Consider the following 24,643-nt stretch of genomic DNA (forward strand, 5'->3'; position numbering starts at 1 on the left):
TTTTTGAGATCCTCGTGTCTTTAACACGAAATCATAATAATAATAATGATAATAATAATAATAATAATAGTAATAATAACAAAAAGCAATAGTAGTAATAATAATAAAATAATAATAGTAATAATAATAAAATAATAATAGTAACAATAATAAAATAATAATAATAACTTTATTTATGAAAATGGGATTAATCTTTTGTTACAGTGAGAGAGAGAGAGAGAGAGAGAGGGGGAGGAAGGGAGAGAGCATTGAACAAATAAGCTATGAACATTATTCTTTCAATTTGTTATTTAATTTTGTTATGTCTTATCTCTTCTCCCTAAATTGTCCATTTTTGTTTCCAAGCTGAGCGTTAATTAAGGAGAATTTACAGTGTATCGTTTTATAACAATGGCAAGATTCGATTTATTTAAACTTCGTGCCGAAAATTTCTGCTAGAAATATTTTTATAATATCGGAAACTGTGAAAGAAAAAAATCAGAGACCAGTCATTTCGACTGGTTTGGTAATTCCAACGTTAATTCTGTGTCTCGCGAATCCGTCTAAATTTTTAGCGCGCTCGTGCAAACGTGACGAAAATCGGAACAATATTTGAAGAATCGGACTGGTGGCCAGGTTTCGCGTAAAACGATCTGCGTCTTGTTCTTTTTGCGTGCTCTAAGTACTGGGTATCCCAAAATTATGGTACTTTCGGGAAATTAGAGATTACTGAGGTGATTCGAAGCAACTTTCTCCGTTACAAAAATGTTCTCCGAGGCATCGTTAACGAGTTATTAACGAAAAAGAAATGACCAATGAGGGGCGAGCTCGGTTGGCGCGAAGCGGCTCAGCCAACGAGCGCGCGAAGCCCAGTACTGCTCATTGGCTCGGCCGCCTAGCGCCAGGCGAGCTCGCCCCTCATTGGTCATTTCTTTTTCGTTAATAACTCATAAACGATGACTCGGAGAACATTTTTGTAAAGGAAAAAGTTACTTCAAATCACCTCAGGAACTCCTCATTTTCTGGAAATACCATAATTTTGGGACACCTTGTATATTCGGATAAAATATTTTAAGATAATAATATTTAAATAAAAGATTGCGGAATGGACATTTTAGCGACGCGGTGCGAACACGTTCGTAACGTTCGTATGGCAACGAACAAACGGCAAATCGTGGAACGTCATTCTCGTGGAAACGCGTATAACGTTTTCGCAGACATCTGTTGCACGTCCCGGCCACATATGCGTCGGTCGCATCGACGCGTCGCGAAAATTATCGTTTCCCCGATAATTATCTTCAATTCAATTCAATCGCGTTCGCGTTTTAACGATGCTTTGCCGCGGACCGTTCTTCGTCTGTTTTGTCTTTGAATCGACGGACAGGCGGAAAACCACGATCAAGAAGGTATCATAGATTAATAATATAGAAAATGATAATATAGGGAATAATAATAATGTAGAAAACAATTTGGTGAAAAAGAAATTAGTAGGACAAAATAATTTCATCTACGAAATTTCTTCTTCGAACAGATGGACGAAAATCATGATCAATCATCTGCTAAAAGCTTGGCAGACTATTTTCTTTGACGCTTTAAAAAATTACTGTCGGCTTCTTGCTGTTTCGGAGTAGAATAGAAAATTTGATAACAACGAAATTAATATTAATAGGAAAAATAATTGAGTTTCATCTGCGAAATTTCTTCTTCGAACAGACGGGCGAAAATCGTGATCAATCATGTGCCAAAAACATGGGAGACAATTTTCTTTGACGCTTTAAAAAATTACTGTCGGCTTCTTGCTGTTTCGGAGTAGAATAGAAAATTTGATAACAACGAAATTAATATTAGTAGGAAAAATAATTGAGTTTCATCTGCGAAATTTCTTCTTCGAACAGACGGGCGAAAATCATGATCAATCATGTGCCAAAAACATGGAAGACTATTTTCTTTGATGCTTTAAAAAATTACTGTCGGCTTTTTACCGTTTTATAATAGTAGTTCACTGAACGGAATTACTATGTTAGAGTAGAATAGAAAATTTGATGAGATGGGATTAACAGGATCGACAGAAAAAATAATTGCGTCCGTCTATTTCTCGATTGCTTCCTTCGGTTTTTTGCCAGACTCTTCCGCCGAGATAATATTTACGTATCCAGTATAGCGAGTAGCAAGTGGCAGTACGTATATATTTTTCACATTCTCGAGTGCACGGTCGTCGGTGACGCATCGAACGGGAAGCTCAACAGGTTGAATCTGGATAATAAATTCGCACGTATGCGTCATGTATTGCTCGTCACCTACCGGCACGGTTCGTCGGATCCATATTTCCGACGAAAAGATCGGCGCGTCTCGAATCCTCTTCGAATTAATTTGCATCCTTTCGTCTCGAAGAATTGGAAAAATTAATGTATTAAAAAGTTAAGAGATTGAGCGATTAAAAAGTTAAAAAGGTGAGAGACTAAAAAATTAAGCGATTAAAAAAATAAAGGAATTGAACAATTAAGAGATCGAGACATTAAGAAGTTTCCAGGTGAAGTATTTTCGCGACAACGCCGCCAAAACGGACGGTTTTTGGGAAACCGAATTGTCCGTTCCACGTCTTAATGACACGTCGAACAATTCATAAATTAGGCATCGAGACGCGGCGGCGGAACAGCGGGGTGGGAGAGGGACGCGGGCTATTAAACTCGCAAGCGAAGTCAGTTAAAAATAAGAAACCCGTTCAACAGGTTTCGAAATCGGACGCGTTGAATTTCACGAAGCTCGTGCGGCTCGGAGGAAACGGTTGTTCCTGCGTGCAGCGTTTTATCGGCTCGCTCGGTAGAAATGAGCGTTACCTGTTAATTAACTGATTACCGTAGCTGGAACTGTGGCGGTGCTCTCTTCCCCCCTCCCCTCTCTCTATCTCTATCTCTCTTTTCCTTTATCTATTTTCCTTTATCCATACAGGGTATCCTAAAAATGTCTCGTAATCCGAAAATGGTGGATTCCTGAGGTCATTTCAAGCAACTTTTTCCTTTGCAAAAATGCGATCCGTGGCTTCGTTTACGAGTTATTAACGAAAAACGTGGACCAATCGGAGAGCGAACGCAGCCGTGGCTCCGCCCTTGCGGCCAATGCCGCGTCGCGTCGACCGTATGACGCAGCGGCAGCGGTCGCGAGGGCGGGGCGTCAGCCGAGCTCGCTTCTGATTGGTCAGTGTTTTTCGCTAATAACTTGTAAACGGAGCCACGGATCGCATTTTCGCTAAGGAAAAAGTTACTCCAAATGATCTCAGGAACACACCCTCATCACCGAATTGCAAGACATTTTTGGAACATCTTGTATATCTATCTTGTATATCAACTATCTCTCAGATCCTCGCCACCCTCCATTCGACGACCGTGCAACGTAACGTCTACGCGTGTATCGATCAAGTCAATTATAAACGACGGCCTTTCGCGAGCGCGTTATTTCCGTGTAATTGCGACGCGACGCCGCTTAATCTTATCGAACGACCGTGATTATCGGATAAATTCACGACCAGGGCCGAGACGACCCACGGGATTCGCCGGGACACTCGCAGTCGGAATCTGCGAGATCGTTCTCGTCGAGTCTCGCAGAACTTGGGAAATCTTCGTCGTCGCCTTAAACGCTTCGCTTCGTTAACGAGTCAGAGTCATAGAAATGAGAAGAGTCTGAATCGAAAGAAAATGTCGGTTCCTGTGTTATCGAAAACTACGAATAAATTCAAGTTATTAAAATAATAAATAGAACTAGGAAGATTTTTCTGACTGATTTTGCAAGAATTGTGAATCTGTTGTAACAGCTCGGATCGAAATTGAAATTGTTATACTGCTGTGCGATTTTATATAAATTAATTAATAAAAAGGTTTTATGTTTCCGTTTAAAAATGAGACATTTTTATTTCTGCGAAAATTCTGGAGGGGTGAAATGAATCTTCAAGCCTTGACCACGTGTTTTTAATCCCTCTGCAGTCGAACAGAGTCTGGCGATTCTGATATAATAATTTCAATATTAATAACTTCAATATTTATAATTAATTATAATTATAATTTCTCTCTCTCTCTCTCTCTCTCTCTCTCAATATTATAATTTCAATATTATCAAATTTGTTTATATTTGAAAGAACTGTTCAAAGCGTAACTGTCGCGCGAGCCGCAAAATTTAATTTCACATATACAATACAAATGCGCGGAAACAATTTTGGATCTCGAATTAACCCTTCGCACTCGAGTGGTGACTCAGAGGCATCACTAAAATTGGTTACATCACGGTTAAGACGACGAAGTTTTAAGATAAGTTCTATATTAACAAAGTTTAGATTTTAAAAAATTGTTAAGAGTGTAACTGTTGTGCGAGTCCCAAGAATCAATTTCATACGCATCATTTTATATCATATAAAATAAAAAATACTACAAGTGAAAAAAATGATTTTATATTTACAGTTAAAATAGCTTCGACTGCAAAGGATTAAAATGGCTACGAGCGCAAAGGGTCGGAGCATCGCCAGCTGATCACAAAAATTGAATAACGTTCGAACGGCTCCTCTAATACGCTGAAATCGTTGTCTCGCATACTAAATAAATTTTTCTGGAATTAATCGACCGAGTAACCCCGAAGCTCGATTCGGACGCGTTCCGTACACGTCTATTAATAAGCTTTTACCTTGCCGCGCCGTGCTAACTTCGAATTTTCTGCTTTCAGGTAAGCCACCCTCCGATGCGATGGATGCCGAACGCATGGGTCGAGTGAAACATTTACAACTTCCGTCAGTGTGCACGGTAATTTTCGCTAGCTCTTCTCCGTACAATCGACTTCCTCTCTCTTTGCCACTACACAACAGACGCATACCGTTGCTCGGATGAAGCTGTTCTGTTCATTAAACTTGGATTATCTTTTCCGAGCAACGCGGGGTTATAGACTGCTGCAACTTTAATGTCCGCGGAGAGTCGGGCGAAGAAAAGTCCATGCTTTCGAACGAACGTGCACACGAGCACGGACGATCATCGATCTTCGAAAATATTGTTGCTAGATTTGCTACTTTCACGAATATCTCGCGCGCGTGATTCTTGATCGGCGATCGACCCTGTCGCGGGGGATGAAAATTGTCCTCGAAGCTTGGGGTGAACAGTTTTCCCAAATGCCCTTGGAATCGAAAGACATAAACGAAAGAAACGATTTTCCGATTTATGTTATTTTTCATCGTAAATCCGACCGTATTAGAAACATTCGTCGCAGAAACGTGCCACTTTTGCGAACATTCGACTATTCAACCCTTTGGTTTCCTACGTCGAGCCGGATTGAAAAGTGAAGCTCAAAAGTAACCTTGGCATTAATCTTATTCCTGCTGCTTTTTTATTGATTCTAAGATTCTAATGTAGTATTATATAATGGTCTTAAATCGCATAAATCTTTCTTTGCGGTTTCGCTTGATATCACATTTCAGTATTTCGTGACAAGAAACAACCCTCTCGAAATCGAACGAAATTCGAACAAATTTCCGAATAAAAATATCGACAAAATTATCTCAACAAGTATCCTAAAAATTAATGGCTTTACAAGCAAATAAAGTTTAGGGCATTTATTTTAAAAAAGGAAGAGATTAATCACTTTTAAGCGTAGAAAAATCATTGCTCGCTATACAACAAAATATAAATTTACCGGTTCATTGGCCGAATTAGATACGCGTAATAATAGCCGCGAAACAATTATAATTCGATCACGAAAAGCTTCGTGATTTGTTAAACAATTTAGAAAAGTACGATTAGAGCAAACTCTAATAAACTTTCAAGCATAAAAAAAGCATTGCTCGCTATACAACAAATACATAAAACAAAATATAAATTTACCGGTTCATTAGCCGAATTAGATACGCGTAATAATAGCCGCGAAACAATTATAATTCGATCACGAAAAGCTTCGTAATTTGTTAAACAATTTAGAAAAGTACGATTAGAGCAAACTCTAATAAACTTTCAAGCATAAAAAAGCATTGCTCGCTATACAACAAATACATAAAAGAAAATATAAATTTACCGGCTCATTAGCCGAATTAGATACGCGTAATAATAGCCGCGAAACAATTATAATTCGATCACGGAAAGCTTCGTGATTTGTTAAACAATTTAGAAAAGTGCGATTAGAGCAAACACTAATAAACATTCAAGCATAAAAAAGCATTGCTCGCTATACAACAAATACATAAAAGAAAATATATATTTACCGGCTCATTGGCCGAATTAGATACGCGTAATAATAGCCGCGAAACAATTATAATTCGATCACGAAAAGCTTCGTAATTTGTTAAACAATTTAGAAAAGTACGATTAGAGCAAACTCTAATAAACTTTCAAGCATAAAAAAGCATTGCTCGCTATACAACAAATACATAAAAGAAAATATAAATTTACCGGCTCATTGGCCGAATTAGATACGCGTAATAATAGCCGCGAAACAATTATAATTCGATCACGAAAAGCTTCGTGATTTGTTAAACAATTTAGAAAAGTGCGATTAGAGCAAACACTAATAAACTTTCAAGCATAAAAAAAGCATTGCTCGCTATACAACAAATACATAAAAGAAAATATAAATTTACCGGCTCATTAGCCGAATTAGATACGCGTAATAATAGCCGCAATTATAATTCGATGACAACAGAGAAATTAATTTGTTAAACAATTTAGAAAAGTACGATTAAAGCAAACTCCTGCGTTAACACGGCCGCTCGTCGATTCGAAGAGCAACGTGTCTAATATCGTTCGGATCAGCGTCTGCTCGTCGGACCACCGTCGTGCATTAAAGTTTCTCTCGCGAGGCGAGCCGTCTTCCCCGATCAAGGAGGCCGCACCGGCGCCGCAACAATGTTCAACGGGCGTCCGCCGCAACGGTTCGCGGGGAATGCAGTTAGTCGGAAAGTTTCGCGGACAAGATTGTTCGGGTTGTTTGCTCCTCGGTTCGATCGCGCATCGTGGCCGGTTTTACGTAGACGCGAAGCTCATCGACCGTGTCCAACCTCGCCGTCGCCCCTCCGGTTCGAGGGGAAAAGATATTCGACGGCGTAGACGGCGTGGACGACGGGTGTCACTGACCTTGCTTAACGATCGCCACTGTCTGCGAAGAGTCCCCCGTCAAGTTCGATTCCCCCGGGGGTTGGAGCACGTTAATACCGTTACCCGTCGAATTTGGGGTGGGTTAACTCGATTTCGGGCTGTATAATGCATGCATGCCGGGGCGACGACGCGGCACGCCGCTCCGAAATCTGCGAGCGTTCGTGCGCGGTTCGTTCGCCGATGTAATGGCGGCTGTGATGCGACGGCACTCCGGATGATCAATAGGACCCTCTCTCTCTCTCTCTCTCCCAGGAGGCTGCTCCAAAATTACGGGCCCGTCGATCGGCCTTCATCCCCTTTAATCGCGATTTAATCGCTACGCGCGACTCTGCGGGCCGAGGCGGCGGGATTTGCTGTTTCATCGCCGCGCGCGTTTTATTCCGGAGAAAGTGGCGTTATTCAGTTCGAAACGGAGATCAAATTGTGCTATGTTTATCGATGGAAAGAGGGGTTAGATAAAGATAAATTGTTTCTTTTGATAATTTATGCGAAGGTCGAATGAAACTTACGTCTTCAGAATCTTTTTACTTGAGCCGCTCGTTTTTGTCCTAGATGCGCAAAACGCACAGGCCAATTATTAATACAATGTTCATTTTCATGTTATTCTAGTCGTCGCATTTTATTGGACGGTGCGACGCGCGTCAAAGAATTTCTTCTTGAGGCTCCAATCCTTTGAGATAGATTTTCCTTGAAAGAACGACGTTTTTTACAGAGGAGAAGGAAACAATTTATTGTAATATACTATGTAATATAATATCCTACTATGCTAAACTAATTTTTCTGATTTATTGTATTTCTATTAGTGACGCCTCAGAGTCGCCATTCGAGCGCAAAGGGTTAATATTGTAATATACTATGTAATATATTAACCCTTTGCGCTCGAATGGCGACTCCGTGGCGCCACTAAAAAATTGTTATATCACGTTTCAAGATTATTTTCATACAATCGAAGTTTAGATTTCAAGAATTGTTAAAAGTGCAATTGTTGTACGAGTCGGAATATAAAATTGTCATATAAAATAGAAATACAATAAATCAGAAAAATTAGTTTAGATTTACAGTTGAAATGGCTTCTAGTGCAAAGGGTTAATTGTAAAGGTAATATATAGTATCTTTAAATTATATCGAAAATGGAGAAAACATACAGAATATATGTTTCAGAGTAAAATTGACGAAGAATTTATAAATGAATTAACCCCTTGTCGTACTTCGACGAAATCGACGCTTGTCATGAAAAAATGTCTAATATCTTATCATTATTTATTCTAGTATTTATTATTATCAAGTATAGATATTACTCTATCCCTTAAAATAGCAATAAAACCCTAAAATCGAATAAACATCAAATCTCCTACCCTTCTAAGAAACGATCGCAGTCGAAAACATTCCGATCGCGGTAAAACCGCGAGGAAACTGGCGCGGGATTAAGAATTGAAATTTATGGGGGAATGTCCGCAGGTTAACAATCGCGCCGACCGTCTCCCCGAGTTTTCAATTCAGGGGTGGCCGTGTCGCGAAACCAAAGAGCCACCGGTATCCCACGGGGAGAACCGGTCGTTCGGTTCCAGATCACGTCGCGGCCGGGAAACTTTTAATTTCCGCGCGATTTATCTCCCTTTGTCCTCCCGCCGCGTTTCCGCGGGACCCTCCCCCCTGCCGGCGAGTCCCTCCCCCGGCCGTTTTATTCCGGGACGCGCCCACCACCCCTGGGAGTTATTCCTGTTCTCTCTTCTTTCGCAACGTTCTTAGCCGTTATCGGCCGCGATCCTTGATTCGAGGTTGCCCCTTATCATCGTTCGCCGAATAACCCACTGTCCTACATACGGCTATCGATTTTACGAGACCACCTGAGACCGTTCCTGGCCTCCGCGCGACTTCTTTGCCTCTCCAGTGTGTCGCCCCCGACTACTCGCAACTTGCGGGCGAACTCTTCTGGCCTCCGCTGAATGGGGCTCCGTCCGGTTCCTCTTCCGATGATCGTTATTCCGCGCCCTCCCCGCGCATTCTTCCACCCTCGGTGCTTCTTCCGACCAAGCCGCGATCTTTTATGCGCGCACAGCTCTGCGGAACTTCGAAGTCGTACACCGGACTCGTCGTCGCGTTTCAATGCGCAGTAAATTCACCCCTTTACGGCTGAAAAAGGTCTCTGCGAATTTATCGTCAGCTTTTTGGTTATTATTACTGTTCATTTTGGTTATTAATACGATACGATCCGGGCTGTTTGCGCGAGAACTTTCGCGCGTGACTGACATATTCTAAGGTCGTTGCATCATTTTGCGAAAATGCATACAACTTGTGAAAATATCGTACAGAGAACTAGGTTAAAATATATTTTATTTAGACTCAATATTGCCGAAATCAATTTTACGATCGGATCTCCAATTTTAAATCGCATTTCGCGGGCAATCGAGAACATTTATTACATAATAATAATAATTAAATGATAAGTAAAGATAATTAAATAATGTTACTATAATAATTCATCGAAGAGAATACTGAGACGCATCGAAAAAATTATGCGACTTTGTAAAAAAGTGTCACTTCTTTTTTTAAACGTTCTCCATTGACGGCCGCGCATTGCACGTCTGTCAAAGGCTCGGTTCCCCCCTCCCCCCTAGACTCAATCACTCAAATATCAATTTCCGGATCTCTAATTTTAAATTGCATTTCGCGGGCAATCGAGAATATTTATTACATAATAATAATAATAATTAAATGATAAGTAAAGATAATTAAATAATGTTACTATAATAATTCATCGAAGAGAATACAGAGACGCATCGATTCGCGTCGAAAAAATTATGCGACTTTGTAAACAAATGTCAATTCTTTTTCTGAACGTTTTCCATTGACGGCCGCGCATTGCGCGTCTATCAAAGGCTCGGTTCCCCCCTCCCCCTAGACTCAATCACTCAAATATCAATTTCCGGATCTCTAATTTTAAATTGCATTTCGCGGGCAATCGAGAATATTTATTACATAATAATAATAATTAAGTGATAAGTAAAGATAATTAAATAATATTACTATAATAATTCATCGAAGAGAATACAGAAAGAGAGACGCATCGAAAAAATTATGCGACTTTGTAAAAAAGTGTCACTTCTTTTTTTAAACGTTTTTCATTGACGGCCGCGCATCGCGCGTCTGTCAAAGGTTCGCCCCCCTCCCTCCCCTCCGTCGCGTCGTCCGTAGGTGTGAGCGGCGAGGGTGCGTCACCGAACGCGCAGGAACACTGAAAAAATGGGGTCGCCGGCCAAACTTCATCCCCCGCCGGGCCACCATCGACTTTCATCCCCTCCGTTCGTAGTCTACGTTCGCGTGAACGGGGTGAACGTACCCCCACGCGCCGGCCGCCGTTGCCCGGTGACGTCACCGGCCGCGTACGACGTCATCGTTGCGACGTCACCCCGACGTCACCGCGCCAACACCCACCCCCGAAAGAGCGGGCACCCTCGGCGACGTCATCCGAGGCGCCTACGCGCGCAGCTTCGCCGTTCGATCGGGAGAGGATTTCACCTCGTGCCACGGGTCGTTTGATCACGGCGATGCTCGCCCGTGCCATCTCGAGCGTTCGTAATCGCTTTCGTTTTGAATCGCAATTTTCGAAGAATCATCTTCTTCGCTGGCTCTTCGCTCTCTCGGGGAGATTAAGCGTGTCAGTCGGCGTCACGAGGTTGCTTCTGGATTATTTTTTAATATTGTTTCCAAACAATTTACTATTATTGTAATTTATTGTAATTTATTGCGATTTGTAATTTATTGTAATTTATTGTAATTTATTATAACTTATTGTAATTCATTATAATTTATTAGAATTTATTTGAAACGATATTTATGTAGCAATTTCAAGCAACGAGTCGGAGTCGCCAGTCGGGTGCAAAGAGTTAAGGGGTTAGACATTTTTCGAGACTTCAACGGGGATGCTGTTTCACCCCTTTCAAGATTGAACGTCTTAGTCGCTGTTTTAGGTGATAGTATCTTAATTAGTTTCCGAAGGAGTGGTTTTTTTAAGACGTTTCTTGGAGATTTGGCGATGGTCTTTCACCCCTTTCAAGATTGAAGTTTCAAAATCGTTTAAGAATTTATGAACACGATTACAAAATATTTTTTAATTTATTTGGAACAATATTTATGTAACAATTTCAAGCAATGAGTTGAAGTCGCCAGTCGGGTGCAAAGAGTTAAGGGGTTAGGCATTTTTCGAGACTTCAACGGGGATGCTGTTTCACCCCTTTCAAGATTGAACGTCTTAGTCGCTGTTTTAGGTGATAGTGCCTTAATTAGTTTCCGAAGGAGTGGTTTTTTTAAGATGTTTCTTGAAAATTTGGAGATGGTTTTTCACCCCTTTCGTGATTGAAATTCCAAGATCGTTTAAGAATTTATAAACACGATTACAAAATATCGTGAATTTTTACAATTCCGTCAGCACAAAGCGATGTATCTATAAAAAAGAATGACCAAGAGCTGCGAAAACGAAAGCAGCGACTTAGAGCAAATCTCGAGCGAAGAACAGACGCTCTGTCGCCGAAGTTATTTTTTGTGTCCGGGTTTGCGCGTCGTCGTCCGCCTCTCCAATCCTTTCCATAGCACTATTTATAAATCTCCGATACAAGGTAACTCGGTAGAACGCATGCGATCTATTTGGTCCGGCTAAGGTCCTTGGCTAAATCCGTGCTTTTCGTAGAACCTCGAACAGCCGGAGCGCCATTTTCGAGACGTCTCTTTCGCCGTCGCCGCGGTGAAACGAAAGCGCCGGGAAACGGTTCCCGCAGTTTCGGGACTTTTGTAGATTTTGGGGCTGCAGAAGTAGAAAACTTCTCGTTTCTTCGTTCGTTCCTCCGTTTCGTACGCCGTTGTTCGAAAAGAGGAGAAAAACGAACGAATCTTGGCGATCAAACTTCTCGAATGTCCGCGCGTCCGTTTTTTAACACTTAGCAGACCGAATGGGGAGATCTCCACGTTTTAAATGAAGTCGCTTGATGAGCGAATGGAGAGATCTTCCAGTTTTTCCTTAGCAACGCGTGGCCCTCGTTTCTGCTTACCTTTCTTTGATGGCATCGATCAGTCTTGACCCCGAGTTTCTCGCAATTCGAACGCTTTTTCCACCCTTGTAAGACGCAGTTCTAACAGTAGAAGTACGGAGCCCTAAATAATAATGTTAATATTATATATATATAATAATAATATTAATATTATACATATTAATTATAATATTATATTAAGTCCTAAATAATAACATTATTATTATAAATAATAATATTAATATTATAAATTATAATATCATATTATATAATAATAACATAATATTATAAATTTTAATATTATATATAAGAACAATATTAATATTATATATATTAATTTTAAATATAATAATATTATATATTACGTATAGTATATGAATATATTATATATATATTATTTATTATATATAATATTTTATTTATATATCATATATAAAAAATAATATTAGTAATAATAATATTAAATTTACTCATACTCTGTACAATTTTTATTATAAATATATGCTTCAGTAAAGAAACTTACAAACAAAATTTCTCACAGAAAGTAGTGTTAATTAACAGTGACAGTAACAACTAACAGTGTTGTTAAAAAATTAATCTTTACGCTAATCGACCTTATAATTTCTAAATTTTATCAACATTTGCAAGATGTACGAAAGTTGAATAAGTAATCCAGGCCATATAAGGATGCTTCGCAATTTTAATTTCGACGACAAAAATGTTCAACCTTTATGAAATTTCTGAGGTTTCCGATGCGGTCGCGGAAGCGTTAATTGCTTTCGCGAAACTGTTTATCGCGAGATCGACGAACAATTTCCTCGACTGCCTAACATATCTCTGCAGCGTTCGATCATGAACAGAGAAGATCCCAGCCGTCGTCGTCGTCGCCCACGACGAAGAATATAAGACGGTGAACCGACCAGCTCGAGGCCGGGATGCTCGTCTATTCCGAGACGCGGGGTTCCGTCAAAATCATAATTTCCCCCGACAGCCGCAATTTTCCGCGGTTTCGCGCCCCCCCCCCCCCCCCCCCGTCATTCAAATCGCAATCTGTTCTCTGCAAGACCGACTTCGGCCCGGTGAAATATTAAGCGGTCCGCTTCCCTTTTATCGACTTCTGCCGGTGGATCGCCGCGCGGACGAGCCCGTCGGAAGATAAATTCGGCGCGTCTTCGCGCCGATCTATCGATCATCCCCGTCCATAAATCACGGGGAGACGCGCTCTCGGACCGTTCGCGGACGGCCCTCGAGCCTCGTGTCGTCGCGACGCTTCCACAGAGAGGAGGAAAGATAATCGAGGAGAAAGCGTGCTCGCGCGGGAGGGTGAGTCACCGAGCGGCTCGAGGACGCGCGGCGGGCCGCGCGCGGGTCAAACCAGACCCTTCGCCGATTGCACGCTATTGCATGCCGTTGCATAAGGTTGCATAGTTTCGCGTGGCCGGCCGTTGCATCGCGCAAGACTGATAGATATTCCCGCGTCGACGTTGCGTGCACCCGAATGTCATAGTTTAGAAGGCGTCCCCCTCTCCCGCTTTACCCGCGACCGGCTAAGGGCGGACTGCGGATTTTTATGCGTTTCTGATGCATGCGCAACACGCGGGACACGCCGGACAACCTTTACCCGGTGCCGTCCTTACTCTAATTTTAACTTCGGAAAACTTTCTAAATTGGCCGGCCGAAAACTTTTCTGTCGCCCCGCTTCGGAAAACACCATCGCCGAAGACTCGACGAAGTTTTACGCATACTTCGACGACAGTTATCCGAAAATTTTACACCGGGGACATGGCACGGGGCACTGGAATTCGTGCAAGTTTCGAGTTCTGCTTGCATTCGATGGAATATTAATTTTTTCGAATAATTCGTTAATCGTCAGAAATTATTCTATCTATTTGTTCGAATAATTCAATATTCAGTTTAAATGATTCAGTATTCTTGTAATTCTTTGTTTATTTCATTCGAATGGTTCTTTATTTATTTTATTCGAATAATTCAATATACGAATGATTCTTTGTTCGAGTAATTCAATATTCGAATGATTCTTTATTCGAATAATTCAATATTCGAATGACTCTTTGTTCGAATAATTCAATATTCGAATGATTCTTTATTCGAATGATTCTTTATTCGAATGATTCTTTATTCCAATGATTCTTTATTCGAATAATTCTTTATTCGAATGATTCTTTATTCGAATAATTCTTTATTCGAATAATTCAATATTCGAAACATTCTTTATTCGAATAATTCAATATTCGTATGATTCATTATTCGAATAATTTTGTATATATATTTTTGTCGAATAATTCATTCGAAATCCGCCTATCTATTTACACGAATAATTCAGCATTCGAATGATTCGAGTAACTCAAACATTCAATATTCGACTAATTCTTTGTTCGAATAATTCGAAAAAAGTGATATAGAAGAAATAAATCGATCAACTATGAAAAAAAAACTTCACATTCCATCATTTCTATTGGAATCGATTATTCCCCGTGCGAATTCCTCTTCGATTAAATTCAAATTCAAATGAATTCTTCTTTTACAGTGTCGAATGAAATTTTCAATTGAATAAATGATCATCGAAACAGATCGTTCCACGATTAAACGAAACAAAGCGACGAATAAAATACTATTTCCTTCATCCGTCCGCGGAATAAAATTCTGCTCGTACTCTGCTTCAGGGTAGCACGATTCGAATCGACCGTGATTGACGGGATCAAGTATGTAATTACATTCTAACGACGTCTAGCGATCTATTAATAGTCGAAAACAATTCTCGCTTTGCTCGTATTACACGCGGCAATGGCGGCAAGACGCAGTTGCCGCGGTCGAAAGGAATCCTGTTTGTTGGAAAACGTCGATCGAAAGAAATTCGACGCTTTGCACGCCTGCCAGGAAAGAGTTATTCGGTTCCTACACAGGAGAAGGTTTCACGGTTTTTTCGCCCGGCGGCCGGTTAACTCTTTGCACTCGAGTGGCGACTCGGAGGTGCCGCTAAAAATTGCTATACTATTTTTCTAAATAATTGTAACAGCGTGGAATTAGTTCATATGTAAAAAAAATGGTTAAAATTGCAAGTATTCTACGTGCCAATAGGCTCAATTTCGTACGAATAAATCGTACTGAATTATACAGTGTGTCCCAAAAATGCCTCGCAATCCGAAAGTAGGCGGGTTCCTCAGGTCATTCGAAGCAACTTCTTCCTTTACAAAAATGTTCTCCGAGGCACCGTTAACGAGTTATTAACGAAAAACAGTGACCAATGAGAGGCGAGCTCGGCTGGCGCGAGGCGACCGAGCCAATGAGCGGAACCGGGCTTCGCGCGCTGGTTGGCTGGGCCGCCTCGCGTCAGCCGTAGTCGATTCTTATTGGTCACTGTTTTTTCGTGAATAACTCGTTAACGGTGCCTCGGAGAACATTTTTGCAAAGGAAGAAGCTGCTTCAAATGATCCGAGGAACCCGCCATTTCCGGATTGCCAGACATTCTTGGGACAAAAATTGCTGTATAAGATGGAAATGCCGGAGATCAGAAAACATGTTTTGGATTTCGAATTAAAATAGCTTCGACTGCAAAGGGTTAAGAAACGAGCTTTCGCGATTGGAAATAATGGCCGAGAGAGGGCGGAGCCATTGTTTCACCATCTGGCTCGCGTGTATTTCTCATTTATGGTAATCCGAAGTTGCTTAGCAGCGGGACAAAATCGATCTCTAAATCAACGTTCCCCGGAGAGTAACTACCTTGGCCGACATTATTGGTCACTGTTACGAAACACCGACGATCGTAACGCCTGTCGCCGCCCGCGGACCGTTTCAAGTGCGTGTATATGCGCGGGGGACACGTGCTATCGATTCAGAGCCTCGGAAACCAGTCCGTTGCAATTAATATTTTCCAATTGCTCGTTTCGCCGTTCCGTCAGCTGTCGGCCGGATACCTCGTTTTTCAGACCGTGGCGGTCTGCTAGAGCAGCAGCCCCGCCGCGATGCTAATTGACTGCGGATCTTTATGCAGAGTAACAGTTCTCCGCACCGTTTCCTGTAACCACCACGGGCCACGCGGACATAATCTGCTTCCTCTCCCGTGGAACTTCATCGAATTTCCTCGCGGTCTTTAATGCGAGTTTTAAGGGACGGTTTATTCGCCTCGGAGGCGAAGTTATTATTTAAACAGGAATGCGCGCCTTGCTGCGTAAACATATTTTACTGAATTTAAAGAATGTACTGGATTAAAGGGTTTCACTCTTTACACCGTCATCCTTTTTCTGATCTTATCTGTTGATACACATGCCAATTTAATTTTTACGCCATTTTTCTTCGTGGCGAAAGAAAGAAGGAATTCTTCGTATTCTGTCATTTCTATTGAAATCGATTATTTTCCGTACGAATTCCTATTAATATAAAAGTCGAATAAAGTCAAATTCGAACGAATTCTTGTTCGAACGAAATCTCTGTCCAGATCGAATTTTATTCGACAGTGCGACATTGAAATGATTTTATTCGACAATAAAATTTATTCGACAGTGTCAAAATCCATCTGAAAGAATTAGAATGATCTTCGAATGTCCTCGACAAATTCGGTAAAAAATTCTGTCTCGCGTTAACGCATTCCGCCGTAAAAAGAACACTCTAAAAATACATCGAACGTTTTTTTTTCCCTCATAAAGTATACCGTTTTACCAATTATTTTAAACGGCACTTGTTGAAACGTCGCATCGTCGAACGTTCTTCTTTCGAATGAATTTCAGTGCGCTGTATCGCGAAAAAATTTCGTAGGTGTTCGAATTCGAATAAAATTCGCGATCGAGGGTGAACGAGGAGACTCGCATAAGCTGCTCCGGATACCGCCGGAGATCGTGCTTGCACGGCGAACGATCCGCTGTAAATTCAGACGCGAGAAATTTGCCGAACGTCGTCCACCGGAGACTTTCACCTTCGACCACTTTTTAACCTTCCTTCCGCGCTACATCAAAGCACACACATCGATTGGACTACTTTCATCGCGCACTTGAGGCTGAGTATATCGAGACCTCGAGAACTCGGAGGAGCACGCCGATTCTCCTTTATGCCTCCGCGAGACGAGCCGCAATAGAATTCTGCGGAATGGGCGGAAACGGCACGGGTCGTCCGGTTCTATTATTTTTCGAGCCCATCCCGCCTATGCTCTCGATCCTCGATCTCTAACTTATGCAAAATACTTCTCGACCCTTGCGCCAATGCCCGAAATATTCTGCAACGTTCGACCGCACTGATCGCGGATTTCTGTTCGAATGAGAATCTATTTGTACGGGAACTCGTATGGAATATAATTCGTTCGAATGGAGATGATAGAATATAAAGTCATTGTTTATCGATTTCTTTCTTTCGCATTACTTTTTCGAATTATTCGAATACAGAATTCTTTGAATTATTCGAATAAAGAATCTTTCGAATACAGAATTCTTTGAATTATTCGAATAAAGAATCTTTCGAATACAGAATTCTTTGAATTATTCGAATAAAGAATCTTTCGAATACAGAATTCTTTGAATTATTCGAATAAAGAATCTTTCGAATACAGAATTCTTTGAATTATTCGAATAAAGAATCTTTCGAATACGGAATTCTTTGAATTATTCGAATACAGAATCTTTCGAATACAGAATTCTTTGAATTATTCGAATAAAGAATCTTTCGAATACGGAATTCTTTGAATTATTCGAATACAGAATCTTTCGAATACAAAATTCTTTGAATTATTCGAATAAAGAATCTTTCGAATACAGAATTCTTTGAATTATTCGAATACAGAATCTTTCGAATACAGAATTCTTGGAATTATTCGAATAAAGAATCTTTCGAATACAGAATTCTTTGAATTATTCGAATACAGAATCTTTCGAATACAGAATTCTTTGAATTATTCGAATACAGAATTCTTCGAATTATTCTAATAAAGAATTCTTCGAATTATTCTTGTTGAAGCAAAAGAAGTAATTTCTTGAGTCTTGGAAAGTCTCCACATCCTGAAGTGCGGGCTTTCCATATGCTTGAGGAGAGTACACAGGTATAAAAACATGCGTTGTCGCCCAGGCCTCTCAGATTCTTCAGTACTCTCATACTGTGCGCTTCTACACAGAGTGTTTCCTTCACTTCTTAAATATAGTTATTTACGTGTGTCTCATTTTACACTCTTTTATTTCAAATAACCCCCTCAACAGGTTATGAGCCCAGGTTATTACAAAGTATATCAGTGTAAATAACTCGATTAAAAGGAAGTGAATTGTGCATAATTTAAAAAAGAAAAAAAAATGGAGTCGATGAGTTTAAAAGTAGAAAAGCTTCGCGACAGTGATAATTGGTTGCAATGGCGCTTCGTTATCCGTACATTGCTCGAGGATGACGATGATACACTTGATATGTGCGAAGGAAGGCTACAGCGTCCGATTGAGAATTCGCCGGATTATGAAGCAAAATTACAAAGGTTTTTAAAGGCTGATAAAGTAGCTCGTGAGTTGATAGTTACTTCAGTAGAGAAGAAACCTCTTAATTTACTCCTGAGTTGTACAACTGCTCAAGAAATGTGGAGGAAACTCAATACAGTTTATGATATGAAGTCTGGGACTATGTGAAAAAACAGTATTTTTTAATTCTTAAAGATGATATTACTCTGGATTTAGGCAAATTTACTTTATGCGGCAAAAATCAGAAATGTCCGATATGTTGCACCTCAGCAGAATGGTGTCGCAGAACGGGAAAATCGAACTATATAGTCGAGGCTGCAAGGTCAATGTTATATTCAAAATCGGAATTACCTTTGTTGTTATGGGCTGAAGCGATGAACACAGGCTGCGTATGTCATAAACAGAACGGGACCTTCAAAACAGGTGGATAGAGAAAATTTGAAAGTTTTTGGGACGGAATGCTTTGTACATGTACCGTTTCAAAAAAGGAGGAAGCTCGACAGGAAAGCAGTAAAAGGGTACCTAGTTGGGTATATTGAAAATTGCAAAGGATATCGGGTATTTGTGCCAAGATTAGGAGACGTTGTTTTGAGACGCGATGTACTATTTAAACCCGAGAGATTAACAGCAAACAAAATCGATATAGATACATTTAACCCTTTGCACTCGAAGCTATTTTAACCCGAGAAAGATAACCTACGTCGCAGAGGCGCCTGCGAAGACTGTTGATTTTTGTTAATTTTTCATAGAGGTCTAGTGATTTAAGTTTAAAATTACTTAAAATATAAAAAAATATAATATAAATGCATTTTATTTTTACAATAATGCCAAACCTTTAAAATGACTAGATTAACTTAAATAAATATCCATTGTTAGTATAAAATTGACGCCTTAGAAAAGCATGCGCCTCTGAAGCGTATGGTTATCTTTTACGTACGTTGTCATATGGTTATCTTTCTAGGGTTAATTATATTTTAAACATATTTTCTGACCTACGGTGTTTCCATTTTATATGACTTATTGCGATTTGTGCATATGAAAGCCTATTGACAAGTACGAAACTTGCAATTTTAAGAGTTCTTTTTAGATATAAACGAGTCTGATACTATTACAATTATTTTGAAAAATAGTATAGCAATTTTTAGTGGCGCCTCAGAGTCGCCACCCGAGTGCAAAGGGTTAAAAAAGGTGAGAAGATTGCGAAAGATCCAGTTGTACATGACAATGAAGTTAGTTTTAGAAATACAAAACTCAAAGTCAATATTAATAATAGTACAGATGAAGCGCAACAGCCTCTGCAATTTTCGATCGAAAATGATAATGTAATGCAACTTCGTGATAGGAAAACGATTAAACGGACAGAATTTTACGGTTGTCCGACCACTTTTCGCGCAGAGAAATTACCTGTCGATTATAATGAAGCAATTACTTGTAAGGAGAAGGAATTTTGGATTAATGCTATGGAAGAAGAAATAAATGCCTTACGCGAAAATGAGACGTGGATTTTAGTCGAGAAGCCTGTAAATCGCAAAATTATTAACACGTTCCCTGCCGCGTGGGGCGTATACGCCCCACGCTGAACTGTCCGTTCAAGCCATTTGGTATTATCATTGTAAAATGAAGAATTTTTTAAAAATTCATTATGCAGTCAATTATGGACATCTTAATACTATTGCTGATGCCCTCATTTAATCGTGGGGCGTATACGCCCCACGCGGCGTGATGGGCAATTTTTCTTTACTGTAACTTGTTTTAACTGCATTTCTCTTATTCCGATCAGTCATTTATTCGCGTGTCGTTGACACAATACTTACTGCTTCACTGAAGCTGGGATTGATTTATAGTTCTATAGTACTGTAAAAGTTGTAACATTCTGCGATAGTTGTGTGGATAAACCACACTTATGTTTGCCATGTTTTAACAAAGTTCATCGTAACATCCCTTTGTAATCGCATACAAACTTGAATTTAACTAAAATGTTATATTTTAAACTAATATAGGCATGATAAAAAAAATTATATGTGAGGATGCAACTCGCTTGGCATAATAATGATCAGCCAGGTATTTGTTAAAGTAATTCCTAGAAAAATAAATTTATTGGTTTGCTGTGTTATGCATGTTAAACTATACAACCTTTCCTTGATAATTATGATTTTTGCACTATTTTAATTATTGTAAAGCATACGGCAGAAACAAAATAATACAAATGTAAAGCGTGGGGCGCATACGCCCCACGCGGCTTGAACGGAAAGTCTTCAAAAAACGGTCTGGCAGGGAACGTGTTAATTGTTGTACACTAACACTATACTTCAACCCTATTGAATGTTATATAGCAATGTAACTTTAAAAAGAAAAGGCCCTGTTTCTGAGCTTGTACATGAGTGTCCAGTTGAGCCAAATTAAATAGTATTCTTCGGACGCGTCGATGCACATTTTATTCGTATGTCAAGTGGTTAAGTACCACTTTGTGCGTGATTTGTATAAAAAAGGTGAAATTGATTTGATGTATGTCACAAGTGAAGAACAAATAGCCGATATATTCACGAAAGCACTAGCGAAACCGAGATATATTAGCTTAAGTAGGAAATTAGGCCTTATAAGTATAAGAGAGATTGTGGAATGAATTCTTTCATTGTAAGATAAGGATGTAGAGCTTTAAGGGGAGTGTTGAAGCAAGAAGTAATTTCTTGAGTCTTGGGAAGCCTCCACATCCTGAAGTGCGGGCTTTCCATATGCTTGAGGAGAGTACACAGGTATAAAAACATGCGTTGTCGCCCAGGCCTCTCAGGTTCTTCAGTACTCTCATACTGTGCGCTTCTACACAGTGTTTACTTCACTTCTTTCTTAAATATAGTTATTTATGTGTGTTTCATTCTACACTCTTTTATTTCAAATAATCTCCTCAACAATTCTAATAAAGAATCATTCGAATAAGTATGATAATTCTTGAAGTATAATGAATTATTCGAATGAAACATTCGATTAAAATAAATAAAGAACTATTCAAGTAAAGAAGAATCACTTGAATAAAGAATTATTTGAATAAAAAAATATTCGAATAAACAGGAAGAATAATTTATGACAAATGATGAATTATTCGAATGAAATATTCGATTTAAATAAAGAAAGAATTATTTGAATAGAAAATATTCGAATAAAGGAATTATTTGAATATAAAAAATATTCGAATGAAGGAATTATTTGAATACAAAATATTCTAATAAAGAAATTATTCGAATAAACGATATTTGAATAAGGGAATTATTTGAATAAAAAATATTCGAATAAAAAATATTCGAACAAAAAGTATGAATAATTCATGACAAACAATGAATCATTCGACCAAAAGGAATTCATTCGGATAATAATCTCAGATAAATATTTCCTCGAAGCAGTCCTAACAACGGCCAACTTCGAATTCTGGCAGATTGATAAAAATTGTAGCTGTAATCCATGTTTCAACTCGCCTCGAGTTCGCGTTTACCGCGAACCAAAGATAGGCCGCGCGTTCGAGAAAGAATGATCGGTTCGAGGCCGTTCACAAAATTAGCGTAACGAGATCGTATCGCTCGTTTTATCGAGCACCTCTCGATCTATTTGCAGACGATTTCCTTATCAGAATTTCGGGTTATCTCCGGCCGCGTCGCGTCACGACGAATCCGTGAAAGGCAACGAACAGGAAACGAGCAACGTCTTCGATCGCCGATAGCGAACCGCGCGCGTAGCCCTCCGATTGCTTCGTCGCTTACGTTCAGTCCATCGTTGCGGATAATTTTTGCCATTCGTCCGTAATAATTTCGCGCGGTTTTCCAGTCGGTCATGCCCGAGTTTCATAGCTCAATGGTCCGTTTTAACGGAACGGTGATTTTACCAAAATGTACACAGCTGGATGTACAGCAATTTCTCCCGGAAACACCGAATTTCGGGTCGCTCTGAAGTTTCCTGTGCTAGTCCTACACCCGTGCAATTTATTGCTACGGAAGACAATCGTTCGTCCGCTGCAAATGGCATCTCGGACAAAAATTGTCCAAAGTCCGTGCAATTCATCGAACTCGGCGATATTCAGTGTGACGAACATGGCCTCGCATTTAAAGGGTTATGGTGGCGTGGTTGCGCGGAACATAAGATCCAGAAATAGCCTCTTAAAGTAGAGGTTTCAAGCTTTAATTTAAAAGAAGAGTGATCATCCTGCGACGATTTTTCACGGAGCTATCGTCAGTCGAAACTGATCAATGCGCATTTCGTCGAACTTGGCAATTTTCGATATCACAAACATGGCTTCGCATTTAAAGGGTTACAGGGGTTAGGGTGCGTCGAACTTAAAATTTATAGTACAGTGTCTTAAAGTCAAGGTTTCAAGCTTTAATTTAAAAACAGAGTCATCGTCCTAAAGTAATTTTTCGAGGAGTTATCGTCACTCGAAGTTGGACAATTTATATCCACTTTTCTGTGCTATGTTCGTGTCACGTGGCCTCCAAATTGCCTCCGAATCGTGTCACGTGGCCCCCTAATTGCCTCCGAATCGTGGCAAGAAATTAGAAATAAAAAATTTAAGTCGTCACCAGCATACTGACCGCTGCCTTTTTGGAATTAATTAAAACCATACGTTGTACGATACTTTATAGAACAAAATAACGCAATAAAATCCTGCAATATTTCTTTAATCCTTTTCTTTTGCACGGTGCACAGAAGGAGAACAAATTGAATAATTACCGGAGACGAGGTACGACCACTGATTGGTTCGCTCGCGGACAAAATATCGGTTTAATTCCGGCGGGCATCGTGCGTTTAACACTTAGCCGACCGCACGTGCCACAGAGACCTGTACAGTTTCCACCGCGCTCGGGAAAGCCAAACTGCGCTGTCCACCGCGCATTTTTCTGAGGTAGCACGGACTGAAATTCGCTATTTGAAATCGGAAACGTCCGAAAATTATTTATGCGATCAATTATATCTTACGGTAACAATTTCGTTCAACGATTTCACATATTGCTTGTACAAAATTCGAATTTAAAAGTTTATAATAATTATTTTTTAATGGTTATTCAAAAAGTATAGGTAATAGAGTCAGAAAATTAAGGACAGTAAAGGTGACGGATAAATAACGTAACTCAAATATGGAACAAAAAAGCAGTAATATATCGTGATGTTCAGGCATTGTGTTGATGCATGCAGTTCGACCATATGCTTCGGTTCAACTCTAATATCATCTTCTGTCCAATCATCGACGCCATTGGCGATAACATTTGATTCCGAGTCATCGGCGGAATCATCTTCCGATTCACTCAAAAAGGATTCGTCGATTAGTCTGACATATGGGAACGATGGTGCTATTATTGGCGTCAACTTCACAATCGCTTATCAGTAGATCAATGTCTTCAGAACAGTCTGATAGTGTGTCCATAAACAACTCGTCACTTGAATTGTCACTCATGTTTCTGGACATTTTTAGGGATATTTTTTCTATACTTCGTTTCACACCACTTGTTGAGAGTCACAGCAAGGAGCTTGGCTTCTACACTAATATTTGCAAGTTGAGCGGAGTCTTATATATTCGAGAAAGTCGTGAGAGTGGGGTGTAGGTAGCATTTCGATTTCTAAGGGGGTGTGATGTTGGTATGCCGATGTGCATTTTATTATATGTTGTACTCTACAGAAATAAGAAGCTCTATAGAGAAAGAAGCGTTCCTCAGGTCAAAGTGGTAGATCTACCCGATTGATCGGCTAAGTGTTCTAATAAAATAATTTTATGGCTGGTAGAGGCACTTTCGGAAATCCCGAACACAAATAACCGTAATAATGGGAAATAAAAGACTTCAAAAATTAGTGCATGTTATTATAATTATGTTGTACTCTATAGAAATAAGAAGTTCTACAGAGAAAAAAGCGTTCCTCAGGTCAAAATGATAGATCTACCCGATCGGTCGGCCACCGGCTAAGCTGCTGGTTTTTTTTTTGCAATCCCCCCTCCCCCTGGCACATGTTCCCCGGCATGTTGCCGCTCGTAAAAGAGCCTATAAGCAGCGTTAATCCATATCCCGAGGTATCCCAGACCGCGAAACAGGATTCCGGTCTCTCTGCGATT

General features: G+C 40.0%; 2 protein-coding genes across 2 annotated transcripts in view; both read left to right on the forward strand.

The window, feature by feature from the left end:
* The window catches only part of LOC117217738 (PRL-1 phosphatase), a 95,779-nt gene that overhangs the window by 31,468 nt on the left and 39,668 nt on the right, over nt 1-24,643 (forward strand). The window lies entirely within an intron of this gene.
* LOC143258899 (uncharacterized) lies at nt 18,406-18,726 on the forward strand. The gene has a single exon (XM_076519428.1). It carries the CDS (start codon nt 18,406-18,408, stop codon nt 18,724-18,726), a length of 321 nt encoding a protein of 106 aa, XP_076375543.1.

The sequence above is a fragment of the Megalopta genalis genome, chromosome 2, assembly GCF_051020955.1.
Source record: "Megalopta genalis isolate 19385.01 chromosome 2, iyMegGena1_principal, whole genome shotgun sequence".
Taxonomy (NCBI): domain Eukaryota; kingdom Metazoa; phylum Arthropoda; class Insecta; order Hymenoptera; family Halictidae; genus Megalopta; species Megalopta genalis.